General features: G+C 39.5%; 2 protein-coding genes across 6 annotated transcripts in view; both read left to right on the forward strand.

Annotated features, from left to right (window-relative positions):
- The first annotated feature begins 1,539 nt into the window (after positions 1 to 1,539).
- LOC125893615 (zinc finger protein ZFAT-like) lies at positions 1,540 to 15,878 on the forward strand. 5 transcript variants are annotated; one of them, XM_049584374.1, is made up of 24 exons: positions 1,540 to 1,702; positions 3,488 to 3,646; positions 4,150 to 4,317; positions 4,463 to 4,594; positions 4,824 to 4,937; positions 5,070 to 5,192; positions 5,280 to 5,353; positions 5,863 to 5,951; positions 6,168 to 6,251; positions 6,629 to 6,777; positions 8,266 to 8,357; positions 8,488 to 8,636; positions 8,713 to 9,598; positions 10,543 to 10,669; positions 10,798 to 11,030; positions 11,223 to 11,304; positions 11,533 to 11,652; positions 12,657 to 12,830; positions 12,967 to 13,055; positions 13,703 to 13,841; positions 14,788 to 14,894; positions 15,092 to 15,179; positions 15,264 to 15,361; positions 15,439 to 15,878. In XM_049584374.1, exons 1-24 carry the CDS (start codon positions 1,684 to 1,686, stop codon positions 15,637 to 15,639), a joined length of 3,696 nt encoding a protein of 1,231 aa, XP_049440331.1. In that variant the 5' UTR covers positions 1,540 to 1,683; the 3' UTR covers positions 15,640 to 15,878. The 5 variants fall into 5 exon arrangements, with proteins under 5 accessions (XP_049440331.1, XP_049440333.1, XP_049440332.1 ...); XM_049584376.1 differs by having other exon boundaries at positions 15,445 to 15,878; XM_049584375.1 differs by having other exon boundaries at positions 5,866 to 5,951.
- A 1,589-nt stretch (positions 15,879 to 17,467) lies between these two features.
- Positions 17,468 to 18,576, forward strand: part of LOC125893850 (MDM2 binding protein) — a 43,544-nt gene continuing 42,435 nt past the window's right edge. The window contains exons 1-3 of the mRNA XM_049584784.1: positions 17,468 to 17,654; positions 18,107 to 18,190; positions 18,285 to 18,358. Of these exons, the coding sequence (XP_049440741.1) occupies positions 17,588 to 17,654; positions 18,107 to 18,190; positions 18,285 to 18,358 (225 nt within the window). The 5' untranslated portion in view covers positions 17,468 to 17,587. The remainder of the gene's footprint in view (positions 17,655 to 18,106; positions 18,191 to 18,284; positions 18,359 to 18,576) is intronic.

An 18,576-nucleotide genomic window follows, 5' to 3' on the forward strand; every position in this document is an offset into this window, starting at 1 on the left:
TTTCGGCATTGATAGTGAGACCTAACACTGATCCACTAGCATCCTCAAGTCTAAAGACATGAAGAGAGTAGGTGCCATGTCATCTCTCTACATACTCATGCATAACTAACTGCATTACTCTATGAGGTTACTTTATTTCACAAACCCACTGTTCTCTGCATCCCTCTCCAGTGTACACACACAGAGAAACACACACACATGCACACCACAATGATACAATTTGTTGTACTCGGGCCAAGTCCAGGGATAGCCTGAGGATGGGGAACAGTTGGCTACCACATTTGGCTGGTTCCACACTGTTAGTCAGATATGGACTCAAGTGTACAGGGGGAATAGTCTTTTAAATGATACCTACCCCACAAACTGTGCGCTCACATGTTTATGCACTGTATGCAAATGTGTAAGAGACACACGCATACTGTACACACATATGTTTATACATCTGTGTATGTAAAGGATTGTGTGGTGCATGTATGTTTGTGCTTGCATTTGCTCCTTTCATTTTTTGACAAGTTCTTTTCTGAGCATAAGCAAGCTGTCCTGTCCAACTGGTCCATTACGCCTGCTAGTGAAAATGTGCGTGTGTGTACTCATGCAAGCTTAATTTCCTGACTCCTGCATCCTCTCTTTCACAACGTCTTTTTAGTAATAGATCTGTAAGGCATTTCAAAGAAAATGAAAATGTGTGTTAATGTTTAGTGCTTCGCATCTACCACTATCATTAGTGAAATCTCTAATGTGTTGTTAAGACATTCTTTGGCCCTCAGCATGTTCAAATTGCCATGTTATTTCCTAGCTTCATTTGAATATTTCGTTGCTATACATAGTCTTCTATTGTGTTGGCGCACACCACAGTGGATTTACTTCTTTTAATCATCTGTTGTTTGAACTTCTCATCCCAATCCATCGATGGTCACTGTCACATGCAAATTCAGAATACAAAAAAAGGATTTTTGCTGTTGTAACATGAATAAACCATACATGTTATCTTTTGTTTTAGCATCTCCTCACAGGATACTACTTAAATAGACAATGACTTTTTTGTTGTTTTTTTAATGGAACACCTTAAAAGCATACTAAAGTCTTTCCATGGCTTCATTACAGACTTTGTAGGTCCTTATAAATTGGAGTGCATGCTATAAGCAGCAACCTGATGACTGTCCAGCAGTCTACTATATCTCTGCCAATATATATATTTTAAAGAATTTAACAGGTATTTAAATGCATTATTAGCTATTTCCTTTTTCAACATGTGGAAATTCATTTTTAGATGTTTGTAATCCTTAATCCTGCTAGTGCGAAATTACTGATATCTCTCATTAAATTAAAGATACCTTTAAATCAGTTTTGGCTTGTCAAAATGTGATTTCTGTCAGTGAAAACAAGTTCGTTACACGTCAAAATTATTTTACAAGTACCTTTTAAATTAACATTTTAACTAGTCGAAGCTGTAGTCCCTTTTTCAGCCGCAGTACAGTCCTCCCGCCACAGAGGGCGCTGCTACGACAGTATCACCGTCCACTTCCGCCGGTTGGAGGACTTGTGTGGCAGATTCGACAGAAATTTCAATGTGCGTAATGTAAAATTAGGCTCTAAATCCAAATTTAGCGATTATATTTAGTCATATGATGCCTCAGATCCATCGATAAATTAGTATTCTTTTGTTGTTTAGACGCTGGAGAAATGGATGGACAAAAAGCAGGTAAGAATTTTGGCTAGCGTCAACTCGAATATGTTTGTCGGGTCTTCATGTCACTTTGGGCCAAATCAAAATAAACAAACGTGTTTAGCTCAAAACGTGTGCCTGTACTAGGTCTCAGGGTCTTTTATTTTTTTAATTCACACCGTAGACGTCATTTACAGACTTTTGTACTGTAGTGAAGGTGTAAGTAGTCTGCAGGGAGTCGTGTGTCACTGTCGCCAGCTACTGAAAGTGTCCGTTAACTAACGTTAGCCCTGAAGCTCGGTGATGAGGCTGTCACCATTACAGGTTTCATACAGCATCAAATGGTGTGGACAAAGACAGGTTATCGGCCTTATTTTAAAGGAAAATGTGTGAATGCATCAGGACTGAAAATTACTGCTCGCTCATTTTTAATATTGTGGTCAATTTCACAGAAAACAAAAGCACCACACCGTATAAGCTCAAGATAATGGACTGAAGACCGTTACTATTGTGGATTTTTCTAACAGATGCTGTTAATTCTAGCCGATAACAATGTTTCAGAAACGTCCCCGTGTTATGACTTAACAACCATATAAATTACATCCACTTTATCAGCAAAAGAAATGCTGATAATTCAATATCCAATTATGGGTCTGAGCTTCGTTTACTGTGTCTGGGTGGGAACAAGACTAACTTAGCCAACAGCAGCTGTGGCGAATACAGTTTCTTTAACCCATTAGTGCCCAAAGACTAGATTTAGTATGAGAATGAAAAATGCCACATTTGATTTGATCAGTCTGAAGTCTTGAAATCTGATCCGGACTTACGTAGGGAAAGTATCTAGATCTATCTATTTAGATCACATTAAAAATCAGACTGTTATCAATAGTCAAAGTAAGGATTTTCCATTGCTTAAGTGTGCATATCTTTCATAAAATAAAAAACTTGTAATGAGTTCATAAATGGCAAATATTTGATCGCACGCATTAGCATAATACATTGGGCACATGGGACTATTGTTTTTTCATAAAATGTAATAAAATATAAAGAAAACAGTAGTCCTATATGCCAAAATATAAGATATGATAAGGAAAACTAACTTTTTAGCAGAACAGTTTTGAAAATTTCCTTAGGTTAGATAAGTCCAGGGGACACTTACACCAAAAGAAATAAGAAATTAAGTAGAAGGCACTGAGCCCAACAGCCTGCTCTATTCAGATGTGGAATAGAAAGCAACAGAAACAGAAAGCAATAGTTGAAAATGAACAACGTTAAAGATTTCTTATCATTGGTTTTCCCAGCAAACCCATATGCCATCCTCCATTACTTATTATTAAACTGCATTTAAGTTACAAAATGTGGCGCCCTCCTTCCCTCCCATTTCCCTTATTTTCTCCCTTCTTTAAACTCCTGTTGCATGAACAATATAGAAATCAAATTTAAACAAATGGAAGAAAGTGAGCATGCTCTACACTGACTTACACAGAAACAAACTAAGAACAACATGATGCAATATTTTGTAGATAATGTAACACCTGAAATTAAGTTTATAATGCACTGCTGTGACACAAATTGAAACAGTTTTCATTGATTTGTCTGTTTGGCAGCTGAGATAAATAAAACTCATGTTAAAGAAAGACTTATGTCCATTAAATGTTGCAGATGGGAGAATCAAGATGAGGAAACGCAGTGCAATAACTCATAATAACAAAATTTGCTTTATTCTTTGAAAGCAGGCAGAGTACGTTGATCTCTCTCACTCTCTTTTAAAATTATTCTGTTTGTTTCCCTCTTCCACCTCTCTTCTCCATGTCTTCCCAGCTGGTTCTGTGTTCATGTGTCGGCTGTGCAACCTCTTCTCTCCCAGTCACTCTCAGCTGCTGGCCCATTGCTCCCAGCAGCACCCCCAGCAGGAGCCACCTGATGACATCATCATTGCTCTGCAGCCCCTTGTAGGAGAGCCTGTGGAGACCCTGGCAGGTCAGATTAGCAGGTCATCGCCAAAATTACTATCATGAAATCATGTTTAAAAAATCCCAATTCTTTTTCATAATACTTATCTCTGTGTCCACTTATGTGGGGATGAATTGGACTTAGTGTAATGCTTTTGATAGCGATGTCAAATACAGTATTAATAATGTTGTTGAACTGATAAGTCAAAGTTGATTAGAAAATGAGAATACAAATCAAATGTATAAAGAAGGAAGAAAAATATACACTATACTACACAAGAATATGTCACTCAGTGCAGGACAAAAACTCTAATCTGTTTTTCATTGCATCTGGCAGATAACTATGGAGTTCTATGACATAAGGCATATACAATAACTGTATTTTAGACTTTGGCTTCACAGAAAACAAGTGTTTATAGGATAAACTCATTGTTTGTTTTTATCTCTTAGTGGGATTTGTTAACTGAAAAAAAAAAAAAAACAACTCCATTGTTTTCTTCTTATCTGTTCTTCTGTGTTGTTGGCCCACAGAGAGCCCAGTGAAGCGAAAGCGAGGACGACCTAAAGGTTCTACGAAGAAGACACGCATAGATTTGACAGAGGGAAAGGCCAACTCTACCCATCCTCCTGAGGATAATGTTCAAATAGGAGAAGAAGGGAATAAGGAGGAGGGAGACAGACAATGTAACATAATACAAGGTAGTATTGTTGCCATTTATGTGTAACCCTCTGCACAGAGAAGATGCTTAGTTTACAGACAATTTCATAAATTTTATATAAATAAACCTGACAAATCGTCATTCTGAATCTTATGTTTTTTTAATGTTTTTTTTCCCCCTGCTAGGCGAAAGCCATGATGGGATTTTGGGGCTGGAATGTAGAGACTGCCACCGCTCGTTCAGCAACAGACGACAGATCCTCAAACACATCTGCCTGAAAGAAGAGGAGGAGGAGGAGGAGGACGAAGAGGAGAATGGTAAGGATTAAAACAAGTCAGCAATAGAAAAAGGTCAGTGTGTGGTAAACAGGCACTGAAAGTTGAGTGTGAGTGACTTGAGAAGAGCATTTTTGGAATTATTCTTACTATAATTATAGATTATTATTAAATGCCTCTGTGTCAACAACAGAAGAAAATTATTTACATACATTTTCTTCACTTAGCCATTGGTATGATTCTGATTTACAGACATAATAATCATTTTCAGGGAGCATCTCTGGTGGAGCAGGAGTTGAGGGCTCTGGGAGTATGGATCCTGGAGGAGGAGATCCAAATCAGACGCAACAAAACCCAGCAAGACCAGGACTCTTGAGAGAAAAAGGTGTTCAAACTAATTCTCACCAGGAGGGACACCTAATTGCCCCTTTAAAGTCACTACAAAATATGATTTGTGATGTACTGTGACTGATTTATGATCCTATTGGTCTGACCCTTTCTCGGTCTCTACTTTTAGACATGGGCAACTCCAGACCCCCAAGAACCAACCGAAACCGCACCTCCAAAGAAGGAGGCCTTGCAACGGGAAACAAAAAGTCAGTCATCAGTGTTTTTCTGACACAAGATGAAACACTTCCAGGTTTGTCTGAAGAAGCTTTTGCATTTGGCTAACAACTGTTTTGACTGCTGCAGAGGATTTATTTACAGTTACCTTTTAATTCAACAGGTGTTTCTAAAATGGTTCCAGTAGAGGACAGTTCAGCAGAAACAGAGCCTGCAGCCGTCCAAACTCAACCTCAGGTAGGAGAGGAACATTCACCCCAAATGTGAAATGTATTTCTCATTTACCCCTTATAGAATCTAGCCTGACATATTATTTTGGTTTTATTTGTCTGGGTTTTGAGATATCTCAGAGATTTATGCCTCCATCCCAATATAATAACACTGTAGAGAATTTTGCTTGTGTTGCCCACAACAGCAATTACATTTTTTCTTTTCCAGGGACAGTGTCCCAGTTACTCAAGATAGTGCACAGACATTATTGTGAGCAGTTTCTAAGAAACATATTTTTTGTTAGCAAAAATAAACTCTATAAAACTGTCAACAGCCTGTTGTGTCGTGGTCCTATTGACCAGCTCAGAAGTGATTTAACTGTTATTTCAGCTGAACTTTAAATGTCATGATTCTGTGATGGTGTGTTTTTCCATGTCTTTTCTTTTTATTATTATTATAGAATTATTTGATTTGAACTGAACTTAGAATCCCAGTATTATATGTGTTTTATTTATTGAATTTGTCTCGATGACCAGCAGTCTGCAGTCTTCCAGAGTCAGTCACAAGACCTTCCAAGTGAAGCCGCTGCCTGTGAGGGTAACCCTAAAACAGATCAGGAGCCAAGGTAATATAATGGGATCTCTCCTATAATAATATGAATGTAATACATAATTAATGGTCATAATAACATATTGTCGGTGAGCTTGATATGTAAATCTGACAGTGATTTGTGAACTGCATGCATAAATAATGTTGTTAAAGTCCTGATAGTGTGTGGTTATAGCGGTCTGTCAGTGTTTTCTCCTGTCAGCAGGCTGATTCCCTTGTTTTCTACCCGTAGCTCTGACTCAACCTCCACAACTTCAACAACAACAGCAGCCGGCAGAGGCTTCCAGGAATATTCTATCAAGCAAGATGCTCCCAAGTACCGTATGAATATGTTTTTTTATTAAATGTGTTAACATTGATTTTATTTTATTGTAGTTGTAGCTTTATTTGGACGTTAAGTGTAGCTGAATGCTTCTGTGTAAACCTCAAGCTGCACACCACTGTAAATCAAACTGTTTCTTGCCTGACAATCTAACAGAAAAATATGTTTGACTTTGTTTTTACTGTTTTTATAAGGAGTAAATTGTTATTTAGTTTCTTCCCCTATTGGAAATATTATCTGTACAGCGTAAAGCCATTTGAACAAGTTCAGTTTTATGAGCAACATCAACAATCTCCACCACCACAATAGCACTACAGTGACATCTGTCAGCTGGTAAACGTAATATGTAATATGTCCTCTCTGTCTCCCAGTTTACTTCAGAGCCAGCTGAAGATCTTTGCCTGTGAGTTCTGTAACAAGATCTTTAAATTCAGACACTCACTGGTCGCCCACCTCAGGACACACACCCAGGAGAAACCGTTCCAGTGTCCACACTGTGACTATGCATCAGCCATCAAAGGTACTTCCTAGCTCACTGGCACACAGGAGAAACTGTTTTAGAGGCCACACTGAAAATTCAGCTTTATTATCCAAAGTGAGACTGAATCGTGTCAGATTTTGTTTTTGAAATTGCCTTTTTGAGCAGAGAGGAAACATGGGGGAAGTGAGGCACATTAATTTTAGTGTTTCTTGTTGGATTATTGGTAGAAGGGGGCTGTAGAAATCTTTTCTCTTAACTTCTCCTTTAAAGTGGAAACAGACAACTTTAACTTTTCCTCCTTAAGTGTTTACAAGTGGTATATTGTTGCCGTCGCTGTCCCAGAGACAAATTTCTGTTTTCCTCAGAGCCGAGCAACTACCAGCAACACAGGACACACTGCATGTTAATTTCCACAGTTACTTCAGTTGTTCCACTACTGGAGATAGTGACTGCAATGAACTTTCATTGATACTCTTTGGTAACTGGGGATAGCTAGCGATGGCTACCTGGAAAGCAGTTGGCTGCACAATGGTTAATGCACTTCCTTTGTGCTGTAAATTGAGCCTTTATTTTCCCGGGAAATTGTACCTGGTGGCTTATAGGGAACCAATCTAAACACAGATGATGTTATTATTCTGAAACCATTACACTGTGCAATCATTTACTTTATAACGATAAGTTAAAGCAAAAGATATGTCTATTTCAGCTTTGAGTATATAATCAGGTGACTTTGCAATTGCTGCCTGTAATTATTAAAGTTAATAAGACGGGGTAAGTCTTAAATTCTCACCTTGAGGAAACTTACAAAATATCAATAGTTAAAAACAAGCAACACCAAATTGCCGGAAGCATAAGTATTTGCGAAACATATAGCAGACCACAGCAACATTAAAATTACAAAATGATAAAACTTCAAAGTTATGGATATACTTATTATTTATTTATTTTATTTGATAGGGACGATGCAACTTAACATAGTTCCAATACAGAGTTTTTGGCTGATGTGTTGCACAGAGTTTATAGCTATTGCTAATTTTCAACTCTAGTCCCTAGTTGGGCTTTTACATGTAGACCTACAGTGTTATTAAAAAAATATGCAGCTTAAAACATCATACAACCACAATACACACAGAATACATTACAACAATTGACATACAACTACAGTATATGCATACCTCAATACACATACTAAAGTACACATACATACATATACATATTTACTTAAGAGTGGGTGCGGTCCTTGACCTTTGTTGTGAAGGATTCTAAATCTTGTTGTGCTGATTGTGGTCATCTATAACTCCCCTAACATCCCACCTCTATGTATTGTTGTATTGTTCGTGACATTGCCAGCATACACGCTGAAGAAGGGCGTCTTGCCCAAAACATCCCTGTAGCAATATTAAAAAGTTAAATTTGAGTGCTGTTCTAGTCTTTACTTTATCAGTTACATTAAGGATATAGCACCCAGTCTTCAAGGTCTATCGTGAGTTGAGTGTGTAGTTTTATTTATTGATTTTCCCTTCAAAGCCAACCTGAATGTTCACCTGAGGAAGCACACAGGAGAGAAGTTCAGCTGTCAGCACTGTCCTTTCAACTGCCTCAGCCCAGGACACCTCAAGGTGTTGTTATTACTTTATTACTGTCATTGATATCATTAGTAGCATTGGTTCACATGCATGCTGTGAGACACAATGTGAACTCTTTGTGATTCTGGATGCAGGAGTAATTCTTGTGTTTCTGGTAATACAGGTCCACATAGAGCGAGTCCATCTGAAGGTGAAGCAGCACTGCAGCTTCTGTGAGAAGAAATACTCGGATGTAAAGAACTTGCTGCAACACATGGAGAAACGACATAACCTAGAGGATCCTGCTGTCTACCAGAGCTACCAACTGCTCAGGTTTGTTCCACATTATTTTATCCTCCTATCTGCTGTCTGACACGCCTGCCCTTCTAATCTGTTTCATCTCGTCCAGGTTAAAGACTCGTCAAGGCCTCAGGCAGCTCCTCTACCACTGTCCCACCTGTAACCGGCGCTTCAAGAACCAGCTGGAGCGGGAGCGCCACCTGTTGGTCCACGGGCCCCAGCGTCCCTTCGCCTGCCTCCTCTGTGACCATGCTGCAACCAAGATGGCCACCCTCGCTGCTCATGTCAGGAAGCACCTTTTCCTGTACGTGTGCTGTGTGTGTGACGGGAAGTTTGTCAGCTCTCAGAGGCTGAAGAGTCACTTGAGTGAGTCTCACCTGGAGCTGGACCAGGGGCAGGCCTTCACCGACTGTATCAACAACAGCTACTATCTGATACAGCCTGGAGGAGCCATGTGGGGCTACGAGGAGCAGGAAGGTACAGAGAAAGGGATGAAGGAAGGGCTACGGTTAGAGCAGGAGGGTGAGGATGAAAGGACAAGAGAGGAAGGTAGAAGTAACGGTGTAGAAGGGGAACAGTGTCGAGATGGGGAAGGGGAGCAGCTGGAAGTAGCAGTGAGTGAAGAAAAAGAAGGAGAACAAGCTAAATCTCAGGGTGAAAGTGCAGAAGAAGTGCAGGGCAAAGACGGAGGATTAGAAAGTGGAGGTTCCCAAGAACTGCTCCATCAAGCTAATCCTACAGAAACCACAGCTCCCTCTGACAGACAGGAGGAAGCAACAGCTGGGAAGAAATCACAGGACAACACAGCCAACACATGCACTGCTGCAGCTGAAGACAATACACAGACTTTTTTATCACCAGACAGCAGTCACACCGCTCTGCTGGAGGACAGGGCTCGAGAAGACACACACCCAACTGATGGGAGCACACATGCAGCTGAAAACACACACGCAGTTTCTCCAGGGGAAGATGGACAAACTCCACATTCAGAAAAGGTAAATTAATTACAGGTAGCAGTTATTTTCAGAACCAATTAATCTGCCCGATATTTTGTTGATCAGTCGATTGGCCTTATTTTGTCCAATCAACAATCCAAAACCCAAAGATATTCAATTAAATGTAATGTTTAAACAAAGAATCGGACATTAGAGAAGCTCAAACAAAAGAACATTGAGATGTTTTATTTTTAAAAAAAAAATTGTAATGATTAATCAATTATCAAAATAGTTGCTTATTAATTTCCTATTGATCAATTAATCAACTAAATACTAGCACTAAAAATCCAGTAATTATTTCTTCTTTGATCTTTTATATTACAAGACTTAATTTGCCATCAGCAGACAGATATTTCTGAATTATGTCATCTATATCTAAGTGACCATTAAGGGTATAAATCACAAGTTTCATTATGATACCAGAGTTTCTTTCTATTCTTTGGACAATGCTTTGATATTTGCTAATATCTCAAAGTCTGCCACAATACAATTTAAATTTGATTTGATTTAGCGGCCTGGGAACGATCCATATGAGACCGAATCAGTAAATATCCTGGTTGTCTTTTTCTTGGCTGCTTATCACTAATGTCAGGCGCTAGGTCACTAGAACTGTTTAGGATGGAGGTGCGCTCGGAAAGGAAATGGTAAAACAGCTGCAATGTGGGAATTTCAAAATAGAGGTGTGTCTTAAAGATGAAAATATGTATCAGTGTTTTTACTTTGCACTACTTTTTTTTACTTTACACTTACAGTGCAATGAAGTCTAAATGTATAATTGTTTAATCAGACACCATATCATTTAGTAATTAATTTTATGTCTGAAATACAATTTTTTTTTTTAGAGGAATTCTGCTTTCAATCATGTTTTAATATTCTTCTCAGGCAGACTTTCTCCTTGTCAGCTTTTCTCCCAGCATTTTGACTTGTTTGTTTTCTGCCGGCAGGTGTCGGAGGTTCTCCATCAGAGTGCGTTTCAGCAGGTGTTCTCATCTCTTCAGAAGATTCGACTCAACATGGAGTCGTTCCAACGGCTCAGGAAAATTTACGGAGACCTGGAATGTCAATACTGTGGTGAGATGATGAAACCCCTCTGAGCTGGTTTAGTTTTGTCGTGTTATTTTTGTTTAATTTTGCGTTATATTACATGTTATTATTTATTACTGCTGTGAGAATTAAATAGTGTCTTTTTTTCTGGACAGGTAAACTGTTCTGGTACAAAGTCCACTATAATGTCCACGTACGCACTCACACCAAGGAGCACTCGCATTATTGTACAAAGTGTAGCTACTCGTCCATCACCAAAAGCTCTCTGAAGCGTCACCAGATTCAGAAGCACAGCGGCTTGCTGCTGCCATGTTCAAATCCTGGCTGTAAATACACCACACCTGACAAGTACAAACTTCAGGCCCATCTGAGGACGCACCAGGAGCAGGTAAACAGGAGAAGTTCATGAGAAGTATCATTCATTATGCAGCCCTAGCAAAACTGTATCTGAGCTTTAACTAGGTGAAAACCGTCACTGTTGCACCCATTGTTTTTTGTGAGGGATGCAAACATTGAACTTGATTTCTCTTTGTGAGATTTGTCAGTCATCTTCATGTTTTTGTCTTGCTGTTGTTCACAGGGGAAGAGTGTGACCTGTCCTGTCTGCCAGCAAAGCTATCCAGAGCACAAACTGAAACACCACATCAAAACATCCCACCCCGGTAAAGAACACAGAAATATATTTACACACATAGACACAGCACACTACCATGGTATAGATATTGATGTTTTTCAGGATATTGTATCGAACTTAGAAAATACCAGTATTGTGACAGCACCAGTATATCACCTGACTGAAATAAATAGCCAGTCACATAGCCAAGTTCAAGAAGATTTCCAAGGTTGTGATCTGACTTTGTGTATTGTGTTTACATGTATGTTTCGGACAGACACACTACCTGTGCAGGGTAAAGGACTAATGGTACAGCGCGCAGAGAAGTGCCCCTACTGTGACTCCTACTTCCTAAAGAACAGCAGTGACTTTCAGCAGCACATCTGGGCCCACGAAGGTGAGATATTCCTCTACCTCTAACACAACCATGCATCACAAGTGTGAAGAAACACATCTGGGCCCATGAGTGACCATGGACAGTATTTCACTGCTTGATTGCTTTGTGGTCTGAGCCTCCATTTGTCTCTCTTCCTGCTGGCTACCATCCAGGAGAATGGACTAGACTAAAAACAGCAGACGCTGCAAGAGGGAAATTGGACTGTTGGTGAAATTACTTGTGAAATAATGAGAACACAATCAATCAAAATTGTCTACTTGTCTGCTGCTGGCATCATCCCAAAGAAGAAAAAAAAATCGAAATCTGGCAATGAAGACTGGCAGAAGTTACACCAAAGTTATGAGACATGCTGTTTTCCAGTTTTAAGGACTGTTCTCTTCCAATGATCTCTTGGTCAACATGTGCAATTTTTCCTATAATGCCAAATGAGGAATCTGATCTAAAATCACCTCTAATGAATGTGTGGTTGTTCAGCTGAAGTTGTGTAACACATGAAGCATGTCTACAGTAGCTGTAATGCACAGTGTTTTAGCAAGTATATTGTAGTCTACTCCCGTTCCCCTCAGTCCCTGCTTAAACACTTCTTTACCTTGATAAGCTGTTTACCTTGAAGTTACATCTGTCCTAAGGCTGAGGGAGCTGGCAGACATAAATCCAGCGCAGGTGTTGATGAAGGTCTCAGTGAGCACGGCCAATTTGCCAGAAAAACCCTGCAATGCATCTGCTCATTAAGATTTTCTGCAGCTTTATCTGGCTTTGCTTTTTTTGTAGTTTTCTGCCACTGTCCTTGTTACTTAAGATTATGCTACGCTTTCTGGCTCACTGCTGGCTGCACACACATCACTCACCTGCATAGTAACCTCAAGTACCTTAATTCACCAAATATCATCTCATTTCTTTACACATTTACATTTCTTAACTCCATAAAAGTTTTTGGTTTTTTTTAGTATTGTGTTGCTGTCTCATGTGGTTATTCTTTTGTTTCCGTGTGTTTGTGTGTGCAGGTTTGAAGCCATACGTCTGCACTGTGTGTGACTACGCAGGCCGCAGCAGGAGTAACCTGAAGACCCACATGAACCGACACAACACAGAGAGACGCCACCTCTGTGACCTGTGCGGTAAAAAGTTCAAATCTAAAGTCACGCTCAAAAGCCACAGACTGAGCCACACTGACGAAGGTACGCATCACTTGTCTGTGTATTATTATCTGTGTTGTAACTGATAATTGTACGTCACAAGTATTCTGCCTCACAAGCAGAAATTTGAGTGCAAAGCGATGATAATTTAATGGGAAATATTTTTTTGTTTGTTCAGGGAAACGGTTTCAGTGTTCCGAGTGTGACTTCACCTCGGTCTCCAAACCGTCCTTGCTCCGACACATGGAGCAACACGCTGAGTTTAAGGTCAGAATGAACACACAGGCAGACACACACAAACTTCACTCACAATGTCTAGTCATTGTTTTGACAAAATGACTGTGTGAAAATCATTTAACATTTTTGCATTAAAGCGTAACTTCTGTATTTGTAAACCTGGACCCTATTTTCCCACGTTTCTGTGTCTAAGTGATTAATGGGAACAACAATTTTTATAATTGGTCCAATATTGAGTGAGAGCACTGCAGCCAGGAACATTATGAAAGAAATTCCTACTTATTGTTTTACCAGAGACAGCCCCACCACACCCACCAGACTATTAAAATAAACAGTAATTTTATCATCATGAAGCACACTTCATTCAAAGTCAACAGAAACTAAGTAAAACTCACCAAAGATGTCTTGGATTGTCTTTTCACTGTTCAAACAATCACACCAACTTTAAACCCTTAATTCACCCAGTTCGATGTGAACATATGCTGGCTCTATATCTGCTAAAACGCAGACGTTTGCTGCTGTCAGCTGTGGGAAATGTAACAGCTTACTACTGGACTAATTTTTAAAATTTGTTGTTCCCATTAGTCACTTAGACACAAAAATGTGGAGAAATAGTGTCCAGGTTGAAAATAAAGTAACCCTTTAATATGTGTGTGTATTTTTGTCTATCTTTGTAGCCATTTCGCTGTGCCCACTGCCACTACTCCTGCAACATTGCTGGTCCCCTGAAGCGACACTACAACATGAAACACCCAGATCAGAAGTATCAGAATGCTGGACCTGGACAGCCGAACCCTGATGCTCTGAAACAGCAAGGTCTTTTCTTTAGACTCATCATGTTTGTTAAAGTAATATTTTACTACAGTGGGATATTTGTATTGTGTAAAGATCCTTCAGGTTGGCAATCCAGAGGTGTGGACTCAAGTCACATGCCTTGAGTCAGACTCATGTTACAAATCTGATAACTTTAGACTTGATTTGGCAAAAGCAAAAAAGACTGGCAACTAAACTTTAACACCAGTGACTCATGACCTCACTTGGACTTGAACCTTTCGACTTGAAAATACTTGATCCCTTCATCCAAGCCCAAATATTAAAAAGTATATTGATTAAAAGTGTACCACAAATCAATTAATTTCCCTTTATTCATTCGTTCCCAGCAGTTCTACGCTTAATTCTCCAGATCCACTTTGTTTGAACCGATCCAACAGCATCAAGGTGCAGGAGAGAACCATAAAGGATGATGCATTATTATGTGTCAGTTTGAAAAAATGATACCAAAGATTATCTTGTTTGCGTACAAAAACTACGCAAACAAATTGCAGTATGCAAAACGTGTGGGTGGAAAATAACAGACAGAGATGCAACAGTTTCCAACTTTGTTTGACATTTGAAGCTGCACAAAGAACGATAAGTCAAGGCTAATATTAACAGTGACAGAGCTAATGCTTAGCTAACATTATCTCAACAGCAAAGTATCTTTTAACAAATTAAGACACATTTTAAAAAGCATTTGTGATTTTTATAAATTTAATTAAGTTTTACTCTGTTGTAAAAATGGTGTTACATTTCGTGAAGAGCGCATTATGACTCATGTAGGACCTGAAACTCAAAGTTTTGGGACTTGTGCCTTGCAAAACAATGGCTTGGTCCCACCTCTGTGAGAATCTATTTGATGCTACGACAAAAATCATTTAATATTACTTTGGGCCTGTGGTGCTTTTATCATAACCCAACATAGCTTTTGGCGTCCTTTGTTTAGGTGGCATGAAGTGTCCTGAATGTGAATTTGTTTATGGCACCAAGTGGGAGTTGAACCGTCACCTGAAGAGCAAGCACAGCCTGAAAGTTGTGGAATGCACCTGGGAGGTAAACAGTATCCACATACACAGACAGGATACACTAAAATAAGGCATTGGGTTATTTTTAGCTATTATGGTGATGTGGCTGTGGAGACTGAAATATCTCAGGTCATGAAAGCATGTTGTATAAATATTGTTTTTATTCCTCAAAGCCAGTACTTTTAGGATACTACTATCTGGTAATACATATGTGTGATTATGCAGGTGGAGGAGGCAGTAGAGGCCCAGTACGTGCCTGTGGAGCATGAAGAACAGCTGACTGAAGTACCTGTAGCAGCCCTGCAGGACAACGGTAACAACAGTAACAGTGCTGAACATACAGTAGATACAACCCAAAAGACAAAACTCTAAGTAAGTGTGTGTCTTTTGTGCTCAGTTAATATCCAGCAGATCACCGAGTTAAGTTCAGAGACTCACGACGCCGTCGCCTCTATGGTCGCCATGGCTCCAGGCACTGTTACCGTCGTACAACAGGTAAACAACATCACATTACATACTCAGGAAACCATGAGTGGTTACAGCAAAATGTTGATGTTGACTTGTGGCTGAAGTTGCAGGTGGCTGATGAGCAGGAAGTCGGTAACTGCAGCAACCAGCTGATGGTGGTGAACGCAGAAGGGGGTCTGACCGGTAACCAGGTGATGGTGGTGGAGGACGCACACGGCCTGGAGGCTCTGACAGTCCTCACTCAGGGAGAAAACGCTCACCACTATATCGTCTACGTCCAGGAACACACAGTAGAAATCAACTAGTAATACATTTGAATAGCTTTTGGCTTATCAGTATTGAGGGGATCAGTATCAGTTTACAAAAGTGAAGTAACATACAATTTACCAATAAGCAATAAAATCAGGATATCATGAATGTTCCAGAATTTCCTTCACCGTATTTATTTCTCAGTCACTATTGGTAACTTCTAAAACATTAAGTGCAATATTGTGATTATGAGATATATTTTGTACTTACAAAGAATATTTAAATAAAATCCCTGACCTGCTCTGCTCAGTGCACTAGAGTGGTTTCATTTGCTAAAAAAATAATCTCCAAAGATTCCAGAATTTGGAGCTTGTGCTTTTGAAGTTGGCGAGGCAACAGTTTACCTGGCTGAAGTTCGGAGTGTTGTCAAAGCCCTGAACCTCAAGTATGGTGTAATTATAAGAAGTGATTCACTCAGGGTCATGGTTGAATGCCGCTACAGAAAATCGGGGGGCACCGCTCAGCAGTCATTGGCCGGTGTTGGCTTCATGGTCAAGACCCTGAATTGCAACTGCATTTGTATTGGCTTAAATGATGTTCAGCTGAGAATTGCTAAAGATCAGGCATATTCAAGCTACACCATCAGCCCTTGTGAGAGCTCCTTGGCAAGCCAGTGTACCTCGAACTCTGCTTGAAATCTCCAAAACCACATGCAGTAATTCTTCTCGACTGCTATCTGGCTTACCCTCACTCTGCAAACAATCCTCTGGAGCTAATTTGTGAAGGTTGTGCCAGTCCTCACAACCTCACAGTGTCCATCCTTAAAGTCAGTGGAAATCCGAAAAATCTTTACCAAAGGCACCTCTTGGTGAACGCCATCTAGTTTATGGATCAAAAGACGAACAAGTAGGCCTATCTTGATGATGTCATGTCACATCATGCGCTCCGCATCAGTTTGTAAGCTAACAGAAAAGACTTGTGCAAAACCTTGCATTGATGTAAAGGCACCATTAGTATTTGCAACTGGAGACATTAAGAATAAATGGATAATGAACTGAAAAAAGGAACATTTTTATTCAATATATGAAAAATCTCTTAAGTTGTTGATTTGAATTTAGTTGTTGCTAAAAATGTTTGTCATGAAACTCATTTCATTACCAAAAAAATCACGAAATTTCAAAATTTACAACACTTGATGTGTGACAATATAAGAAGAGATGAAACAACAGACGTTTTGCATTATATCACAAAGTTTTGTTATTTTTTTTTTCCAAGACAGGTCATCTAGATAGCTATATGATCTACCATTACTAGAGATTCATATAAACAAGGTGTTTTTAAGTGAACTATGAATGACATACTAAGATCTACTAAGATTGCTGCTAAGACAGTATATATTAATGCAGAGTGTATTGTATGGTAAGGAAAGAGACAGACATACGGATGTAGGGTGAATCAATTCAGATCAATTAAAACTAGTTTTTCTTGAAATAAAGTTGTATGAGTATTAACATAAATAAAAATGATACCATTAAATAAGGACAGAGAGTAAATAAATAAATAGACTGTGCTATCCAGGATGTTGAATCAAGACATACTTGTAGAGACAGTTTGGGGCTACTAATCACACCACAAAGCGTTTCTAGGACTTTTTCAGACAAAGTCAGGTCTAACATAGTTATCTTTGTCTTCAGTCATTCATGAAGTTTGAGACATATGTCCAGTTCTCAATAAAAACCAGGTCATTTGTAACACCATCTGATGCGAGGCAGACTCCTTGGATTTCCTAATAGCATTAACAGGTCTTTATGGTAGTTCAGTCTCAGTCCAGCAGGTGGCAGTAGCACGCTTGGTGGCCAACCAGCCGGTACATTGTACCGACAAATTACAGAAGAAGAAGAACTGGTGGGAAATTTGACAGTGCGCGAAAGATTGTTGTTGACGAATGACCGATATTTCACTCTTTACAAACATCATTCGTAAAAATACTAATGCTTACACGACATGGACCGCTACATATTGGTTATATCCTTTTGCCAAACTGACGACGGCGTGGCGGAGGAGTATACAGGTAAGTTTATCTTTTGCTAATGTCAACGCTGCTAAACCAAGTGAAGTTAGCCAGTGGCTGACAAGTGTGCTACACTTAACGGACGATATTCATATTCACACATAGGTTAACTGTCTACTTGTTACATTGTTGACGGTGTTTGTTTCAAGAGAGTTGAGCCACATGAGCTACATTTGTCTCATAGCGTTAAACAATCCAGTTAACGATGCCCAGTCAAACCACTGTGGTAAGAAGAGATTGCCATTAACATTAGTTGGTAACTGTTGGTAACTGACGGGAATATGAATGATATAATATGTTAGCAGCAAGCAGTGTTTCCCCATTAGATTTCATAATCTAAATTCATGAAGGGCAACCCATGCTAACAAAGGAGGTGCTAGCCTTTACTGTATGTTGTAATGGTAAATAAACCAGTCATCTGTTGGTAACCACTGAGCTGTTATTGTTCACAGGTTTGGAGCCAGTAAAGCAGGTATATGACAAACTTGTGCACATCTCAACTCAGGAATCCGAGAGGGGTGTCTCTGTGTTTCCAGGTACAGTATCCTAGGCACTATAAGACCTTCACACAGAAGCTGTAGTTAATTACATCTTTCCTCACCTCTGTTCTCCTTCTGCATGTTTTCCCAGCTTGCTCTCTCAGTGGCAGCCCATCAGTCCAGAGGTGGTACTTTGCTGTTCAGGCTTGCCAAGGAATTACACAGGTGAGACATATAGAAGAGTAAACAAAGCTTTGCTAGAAATATGGTTTATGTTGGAAGGAACTTGACATGAGTGCCCATACATGTGCCTACAGCCTTTTTCACTTTGTGAAGCAATTAATGCCTCTGTGTATGGATAAGGAGTATTCATAGATCAGAATCAAATCAAATCAAACTTTATTTGTATAGCACTTTTCATGCTTTAAAAATGCAGCACAAAG

Source organism: Epinephelus fuscoguttatus, linkage group LG8 (genome assembly GCF_011397635.1).
Source record: "Epinephelus fuscoguttatus linkage group LG8, E.fuscoguttatus.final_Chr_v1".
In the NCBI taxonomy this organism is placed as follows: Eukaryota; Metazoa; Chordata; class Actinopteri; order Perciformes; family Serranidae; genus Epinephelus; species Epinephelus fuscoguttatus.

Bases quoted from the DNA above. Each gene is read 5' to 3' on its own strand.
- LOC125893615 (XM_049584374.1), top strand. The intron at 4,318-4,462 runs GTAGTATTGTTG...TCCCCCTGCTAG, and splicing joins ACAATGTAACATAATACAAG to GCGAAAGCCATGATGGGATT. The intron at 8,358-8,487 runs GTGTTGTTATTA...CTGGTAATACAG, and splicing joins TCAGCCCAGGACACCTCAAG to GTCCACATAGAGCGAGTCCA.